Source organism: Scardinius erythrophthalmus, assembly GCF_964197995.2.
Source record: "Scardinius erythrophthalmus genome assembly, chromosome: 14".
Classification (NCBI taxonomy): domain Eukaryota; kingdom Metazoa; phylum Chordata; class Actinopteri; order Cypriniformes; family Leuciscidae; genus Scardinius; species Scardinius erythrophthalmus.
The window spans coordinates 29,208,234-29,216,777 of record NC_138234.1 but is presented as its reverse complement, the minus strand read 5'-3'; the positions used below and the strand labels follow the sequence as shown (position 1 = coordinate 29,216,777).

General features: G+C 35.9%; 1 protein-coding gene across 1 annotated transcript; it reads left to right on the top strand.

The window, feature by feature from the left end:
* jagn1b (jagunal homolog 1b) lies at positions 1 to 3,686 on the top strand. The gene is made up of 3 exons (XM_081384173.1): positions 1 to 119; positions 1,173 to 1,287; positions 2,793 to 3,686. The coding sequence occupies exons 2-3, from the start codon at positions 1,199 to 1,201 to the stop codon at positions 3,253 to 3,255; spliced, it is 552 nt and encodes a 183-aa protein (XP_081240299.1). The 5' UTR covers positions 1 to 119; positions 1,173 to 1,198; the 3' UTR covers positions 3,256 to 3,686.
* The last annotated feature ends 4,858 nt before the right edge of the window (positions 3,687 to 8,544 follow it).

The window sequence follows — 8,544 nt, the reverse complement described above, 5'->3', positions numbered from 1 at the left end:
GCACCAGTGAGGGCGATATTGAAGTATGTCCAAACGAACGCACATGTAGAAGAAGAGCTACTTTGATCACATTTCTACTGTGTCTGAGTATATGAAGTTGTTTGCTGGTTCAAAATAAGGTAGGCATTTTATTCTATGTGTGTTCATAAGTTTGATATATATTAGTGCGCGTCTGCTCGTTTGTAAAGCCGATTATGACTGTGAATGAACATGAATGGTTTCTGTATGAAATCAAGTACTGTATCTGTAGGAAGCGTCAGCAAAAGCTGTAGAAGTTGGCTTGAGCGAGTGACAGATATCTTTGTTTTAGAATCAGAAATACCTTGACAATCAGTAATGTTCATTAATAAATCATACTATGCGTGGATTTATTTAGGATCAACTTAAGCTGTTTTACGGATCAAGGTCGTGAAGTCAAAAACTACAGAGAAGTTTAAACTTTTAAAAGGTAATTAGTACTTCACTAAAGCAGGATTCTCAGTAGGATATTTCGCTTTCGGAAATATAGTATTTGTAGTTTTTGCAATAACAAGCTATAGTTTGGTTAAAGTCAATATACGAGAAAAAAAAGGTAACGTTAACTTAAAGTGAAGGATTTACGGAAGCTCACGTTACATTATTTGCATTGCATTCATAGTGCCATTCTTTGAGAAATAACTATTTAGTCAAAAGCGACAAAGTACACAGTTGACACGGTACAGAATTTTAAGTTTATTCTATGGTGATATTCAATTTTTATCATGTAGGTATGTGTGTGTGTGTGTGTGTGTGTGTGTGTGTATATATATATATATATATATATATATATATATATATATTTTTTTTTTTTTTTTTTTTTTTTTTTTTTTTTTTTTTTCTCTATAAACGTATACGTGAAAATATAGGCAGACTGAGTCACGGTCACCAGTTACTTGCATATTATAGAAAATATGGACGAGTCTCAAATCTGTGAACCTCCAGCCTCTGTTCGTGTTTCTCGGGTAACTTTTCTGCCTCTCCGTGGTTTATAACGTAAGTTAGCAGCTACACGTTGGTTAATTTTGTGTCCTTGCAACATGTGCGCTTGGCAAACTGCAACGCGAGTGAGCTGTTTTTGTGTTTGCCTTATGTAGACTTTCACTCAGAAGAAGTGAGTGAGGTAAATTCCGAGTTTACCTTTACCTTTACCTCAGGTTGTCGTCGACGGTGTTGGGTTGCCATGGCATCACGAGCAGGGCCGCGCGCCACAGGAACGGACGGCAGCGACTTTCAGCACCGCGAGCGCGTGGCGGCACATTATCAGATGAGGTACGTACGCTGTGAACCGGAGTGAATGTAAACAATATGATTCGTAGTAATATTTTAATCTTGTATTTACAGTGTCTCCTCCGCGTATTTTTTTCCTGTTGTACAGTACTTTTGAACTCTTGAAAACAAAAAGCGCCTAAGAAAATCCATTTACTAATACGTACGTTGTACTTTATTTCTAAGTAACGTTAAATTGTCAGTTTTTACTTTTATAATGTGCTAACCGTTAGTACCTTGGAACCAATGTTATCATAGTTGTGCATTTTTAAGTTAATTTTTATTTTAATATCGTTTTCAATTTTGCTGTACATTTCATTTTTAGTTTTAGTTAGTTTCATGAATGGTTTTGTTAGTTTTTATGAACACATTTCTATTTTTAGGTTTAGTAATTATAGATTAGTGGAGTTAACAGAACACTATGTAGACCAAAGCAAGACATTTCATTTCAGCAAAGTTTAATGTTTGCTCTGTTTACAGTTAACTCTTGTGCAGACATCTTAATAATACAAATAAAATAGTTTGAGATTGAACAAATAACTAAATAAGTGCAACTTAAAAATGTATAAAAGTAAAAAAATTATGAAAAATCCAGACACACTCATTCATATTAAACATCATGCCTAGTTTACTTTTTTCAGCTGTATTATGTAGTATTGTGACCACATAAAAAAAACAAAAACAGTTTGGGTTATCTACAGCAAACACAACCTGCTGTGAAGCCAGAAGTGTCTATGCAGTGTGTGTCCTGGTATTCCCTACGTTGTGGGGAGGGTCTCCACATGGATAATAATATTATTAGCAGTAAATGTTTTGTAAAAACAAAGATAATAATAGCACCTTTCAGCCTGTCACCATCATGAAAACATGAAATCTCAAACATAGTAGTAGTTGAGCTACTACTATGAGCTGTTGCACATGCAGTCTTGCATTCTAAAACGCTGCGCTCAAGTTAAAGGAGTGGAATAATGCCCTTTTCGCAAGATGTAAAATAAGTCTCTGATGTCCCCAGAGTCTGTATGTGAAGTTTTAGCTCAAAATACCCCACAGATATTTTTATATAGCATGTTAAAATTGTCACTTTTTCAGGGGGGGCAAAATCACACTGTTTTTGTGTCTGTCCCTTTAAATGCAAATGAGCTGCTGCTACCAGCACAGGGGGCGGAGCTTCAAGAGCTTGTGTCCTTTTACCTCACACAGACATGCACTTAAGCAATGTGTTCTACGTTTACGGTCCTTCATTGAGCGGGAACCTTGCTTAACCTTCCTTGGAACTTGGGATAATCTACTTGTAGTCCTAGACAAAGTACTGAAATGATTTAAAATTCATCCCTAAATAAAATGGTAATTAACTTGTATGATTATTAACATGTTATCCAATAAATGAAGACATGATGGGGCATATTTAGGGAATGACCCCTTAAAACTACTAATCTATTACAGGATTAATCTCTGAAGTTACAAAGTTCCTCTGATCCTGTTGAACTGACCCTTCTCAATCCCCCCAGTGTGGCCCTGAAGTCTGAGATCAAGAAGCTGAACATCGCTCATGCAGTGGTCTGGTTTCTTGTAGCAGCACAGGTGGTGGTCAGCCAGCTGAACCTGGTGTCCCATAAAGTGGTGGCCTCTCCGTACCAATGGGAGTACACGTATCTTCTGAGCATCATACCCACAGTCTTCAGCTTCATGGCATTACCGAAAAACAACATCAGCTACCTGGTCATCTCAATGATCAGCGCCGGGCTTTTTTGTGTCGCTCCTATTCTTTATGGAGGAATGGAGATGTTTCCTGTGGCTCAGCAGCTTTATCGCCACGGCAAAGCTTATAGGTTCATCTTTGGCTTCTCTGCCGTGTCTATAATGTACTTAGTCTTGATTATTTCAGTTCAAGTACATGGCTGGCAGATCTACTACAGCAAAAAGCTGCTGGACGCCTGGTTCACCAACACACAAGAGAAAAAGAAGAAATAAGAGACTGCTGGAGAGTAAATGTCTTGTCAGCTTCTTGTTTGTGTCTTTGTTTCCTCCTCCTGAGGGCTCTTTGATCACATATGGTTTTATGATTACCTGACTAACTAATTTGAGCCTAAGAAGAGATCAGATTTGTTAAACCAGGATCTTCTGTTCTTCTCATCCACTGGCTCTCGGCCCAGATTCTGATTAGGTTTGAACTGCTGCCTCTGTAATCTCTTGTCTGTTTCCACCACGTTTTCCACATGCTGTTTAACAGATCCTGTACCTCAAATCTTATCCACAAGGGAGCCAGTGGGATCCAGACGATCCTGGGAAATATATCTTAAAATATGAAACCCACTGCAAAGTAATCCATTTACTACAGCAATCTGTGTAAGAGTCTGCTCTTTTCCACGAATCATCTTGCAATAAAATTAATACAAAATGTACATTTTTGGCAGTTTTTCAATATTTACACGTCATCTTACTGAACATTGGCTAATTTTAGACCCTCCTTTTTTCTGTTTATATATGACTAAAAAATATTCACATTCTTTCCACTGAACAACCTAAGGGTTTTGTTTTCTAGAAATGGTCAGCAGATAATTAACTAAGGTTTGTGAGGTAGTAGAGTTCACATTGGGTTTATATATTTGCTTGAGATTTGCAACTCTTTTTATAAGAAGCCATAATTTGTGACTGCAGTTGTGTCAATAATGTAATCCAAAAAGTTAATTTGAATCAAACTAGCCTATAATAAATGAATGAGTCCATCAGATTCCACAAACTCTTTAAACTGATAACGAAAATAACATACTTCTATCTAGATGACTGAGATATTTGAGCTTTATTATAGTTTCAAGTTGATGCATGAGACTGGCTTTTGCTGTTTACGACTGACTATTTCTTTAGGTCTCGTCCTTTTAAAACCCTTTTGTAGCCAGGATGTGAGTGGATAACAGCTGAGTTGATGTGAAGGTTTCTAGGTAAGTGCATATCCTCCATCACTCTCATGGCTGCACGGGTCCTGAGCTTTATTAGCTTACACAGATTAACTGTTTAACCTTTGCACCTCTGTCTTCTTCCTTTCCTATGGACGTTCTTGTGCAGCACATTACTGTCGTCATTCCAAATACACTGTCATAATCTCACAGTCCGTTTTCAACATTAAACCATCAGCCAGTTGGGTTATTTATTTAGTGGGTTATTATTTTATATATTTTTACCCAAGTGATGTTTTCTTTCCACAGATTCCCATTGGCTGCTCCGGTTACATTCTAAAACTTCTACTATATATATATATATATATATATATATATATATATATATATATATATATATATATATATATATATATATATCTCACCTAAAGGATTATTAGGAACACCTATTCAATTTCTCATTAATGCAATTATCTAATCAACCAATCACATGGCAGTTGCTTCAATGCATTTAGGGGTGTGGTCCTGGTCAAGACAATCTCCTGAACTCCAAACTGAATGTCAGAATGGGAAAGAAAGGTGATTTAAGCAATTTTGAGCGTGGCATGGTTGTTAGTGCCAGACGGGCCGGTCTGAGTATTTCACAATCTGCTCAGTTACTGGGATTTTCACGCACAACCATTTCTAGGGTTTACAAAGAATGGTGTGAAAAGGGAAAAACATCCAGTATGCGGCAGTGTGGCCGAAAAGGCCTTGTTGATGCTAGAGGTCAGAAGAGAATGGGCCGACTGATTCAAGCTGATAGAAGAGCAACTTTGACTGAAATAACCACTCGTTACAACCGAGGTATGCAGCAAAGCATTTGTGAAGCCACAACACGCACAACCTTGAGGCGGATGGGCTACAACAGCAGAAGACCCCACAGGGTACCACTCATCTCCACTACAAATAGGAAAAAGAGGCTACAATTTGCACAAGCTCACCAAAATTGGACAGTTGAAGACTGGAAAAATGTTGCCTGGTCTGATGAGTCTCGATTTCTGTTGAGACATTCAGAGAACATGGATCCATCATGCCTTGTTACCACTGTGCAGGCTGGTGGTGGCGGTGTAATGGTGTCGGGGATGTTTTCTTGGCACACTTTAGGCCCCTTAGTGCCAATTGGGCATCGTTTAAATGCCACGGCCTACCTGAGCATTGTTTCTGACCATGTCCATCCCTTTATGACCACCATGTACCCATCCTCTGATGGCTACTTCCAGCAGGATAATGCACCATGTCACAAAGCTCGAATCATTTCAAACTGGAATCATTTCAAAACACTGTACTAAAATGGCCCCCACAGTCACCAGATCTCAACCCAATAGAGCATCTTTGGGATGTGGTGGAACGGGAGCTTCGGGTTCTGGATGGGCATCTCACAAATCTCCATCAACTGCAAGATGCTATCCTATCAATATGGGCCAACATTTCTAAAGAATGCTTTCAGCACCTTGTTGAATCAATGCCACGTAGAATTAAGGCAGTTCTGAAGGCGAAAGGGGGTCAAACACAGTATTTTGAGTGTTTTATGATTGTAAAAGACTGACTTGCCATTGAATACATTTTTTTTTTGTATTTGAACTGATCCTGTCCTATTTTATTTGTATTTAAAATGAAAAACCTTTAATATCAGGTTGACTGACCCAGCACCATCAAAAAACAACCTAGCAAATGGGTTAATGTATATGACCTAGCATGTGTTCTGCCCAACATTTACCCAGCGCTGGGTTGTCAAATAGCCCATAAATGGTTATTTTGAACCCAGCATTGTTTAGTGTGTTTACAAGCTGTTTAAATTTCGCTAAAACTATAATTACAAGTTACAACCATTAATATAAATACCCTTGCACTCCTCCTATGAGAAATATAGACCTCGTTTGTGAAGTGGAGTTCGTGACTTCGAGGAAAACCACTGACCTCTTGACAGGAAAATACTCGTCTGAATGTTCACGTAATCATACAGTTGTCCAGCATGTGCATTTAGGCTACTAATTATTTCTATAAAGACAGAAATGTTTCTATATTATGATAGTTTACTGCTTTGGGGGGTTTTGCAGTATAGAGAGATTCGCCGTTAATTTGCCTGTTGTTCAATGGCGTATCTGAAATGGGTGAATGCTGACAATAATTTGCATCTTAACACAAGGCTCACTTTGAATAACAAAATGAAATTGAGAAAAAAGTAATTCATCTTTAAAAGTGTGACATACGTCAATCTTTTACACAATGCAGTGTTTATTTGGACGTGATTTCAGTTTGTTTATCGTGACTGTGATTGTAATCGTGTGTGCCTGCTTTGAATCTCTCCATGTTCTACACAGATTTATTATTCTGTAAAGACATATAATGACGTGTATACAAATATTAAGTTATTCACATAATATTTGGCCCATCTAGGCACATTTGACATGTTAATTTAAAATCCTTAAAGGGATAGTCCACCCAAAAATGAAAATCATTTACTAACCCTCATCCAGAGATGGATCTGACTTTTTCTTCAGATGAGGCTGGTCATCTGAAGAAAAAAGTCATTTATATCTGGGATGGCATGAGAATGAGTAAATAAGATGATTTCATTTTTGTTAATAGTTAGGCCTACATGACACTTTTATCCAAAATAGTTACTAATGCCTGTGTAGGCCGCCTTGTAGGTTCTCTTATTATTTTAGTACACTGCAGTCATGTAAAATGTTATCATTGTCAGGTTTAGTGGCACGTAATGATTTAAATAATTTTGCCATCCTGTATACTTAAAGCCAAGTAATGATACCACCTGCCTGACCCATGTTTCTTGTCATTTTTGTTTTTTTGCAAAACATTGCCCATTACCGTGTCCATAGCTTTTTTCTCCCTTAGAAATGCAAATATATCATGTCAAACTCAACATCTGAGATCCTCCTACATAAGTCATAACCAGGCATGCTCGAGAACCAGATCATTAATGGGGAGATGATGGATCGCTCCGTTCTGCTGCTCATATTTCTTTCAGGTAAGTTATTGTAACATTACAGATTAACTTTCAGAAAAATAGATGAAACGCAGAGATTTTTACCTATACATATGGAGACCGTACTCTATATAGCTCTCATTATATTTATATATTCTATATTAACAGAGCTCTCATGAAATTATACACCTGTTTTATAAATGTGTAAACTGCAATTCAAATGTTTGGGATCGGTAAGATTTCATCTCATATGCTCAACAAGGCTGAATTTATTTATTTTTATTAAGAAACAGTGATATTGTGAAATATTATTACAATTTAAAATAACTCTTTTCTATTTGAATATATTTTAAAATGTAATTTATTCCTGTGATCAAAGCTGAATTTTCAGTATCATTACTCCAGTCTTCATTGTCACATGATCCTTCAGAAATCATTCTAATATGATGATTTGATGCTCAAGAAACACTTTTTATGTTGAAAACTGGTGTATATATATTTTTTTCAGGATTCTTTGATGAATAGGAAGTTCAACAAAATGTTTTGTAACATTATAAATTACTTTACTGTCAATTTTGATCAATTTAATGCATCCTTGCTGAATAAAAGTATAAATTTCTGTAAAAAAGAAATCTTACTGACCTGAATTTTGAACAGTACTGTAATGTTAGAAAAGCTTTCTGTTTCAGAAAAATGCTGTTAAAAAAAAACAAACAAAAAAAACTTTCTATTCATCAAAGAATCCTAAAAAATCGTACTCAACTCATTTCAACATTGATAATAATAATAAATTGTTTCCTGAGCATCAAATCATCATATTAGACTGATTTCTGAAGGATCATGTGACACTGAAGACTGGAGTAATGATGCTGAAAACTTAGCTTTGAATGCAGGAATAAATTAGTTATTTTAATAATATTTCACAATATTACTGTTTTTTATTAATTAATCAATTAATTAATTTTTAATTAAGTAAATGCAGCCTTAGAAACTTCTTTTAAAAATATAAAAAAATCTCACCGATCCCAGTTTTATGTTATATATTATTTTAGTGTGCTATTGATTCAAGATCATGGCAAAAATTCCAGTTTAAACAATTATATTGAATCATTTAACAAAAATATGTTAGTGTAAAAGCAGAACCATCTCGATTTAACTATTTTTATTTTATAATTATATTCATATTTATTTGATTAAGGTTTAGGTGAGATGTACATAAATGTAAAGTTTTTTGAATGCCAAGACTTTAAATAGTCAAAACAATTTTATGAAATATCCCCTTGAACTTGGCTGTTTTTTTATTTTATTGGCTGGCATCCTAATTTGGATTGTCCAGGTTAGGCTGATTTGCATGTGTCACGGTCATTTAAAAGAAGT

Coding starts and splice junctions, on each gene's coding strand:
- jagn1b (XM_081384173.1), top strand. CDS start 1,199: ATGGCATCACGAGCAGGGCCGCGCGCCACAGGAACGGACGGCAGCGAC. Junction 1,288..2,792: donor GCGGCACATTATCAGATGAG/GTACGTACGCTG, acceptor CAATCCCCCCAG/TGTGGCCCTGAAGTCTGAGA.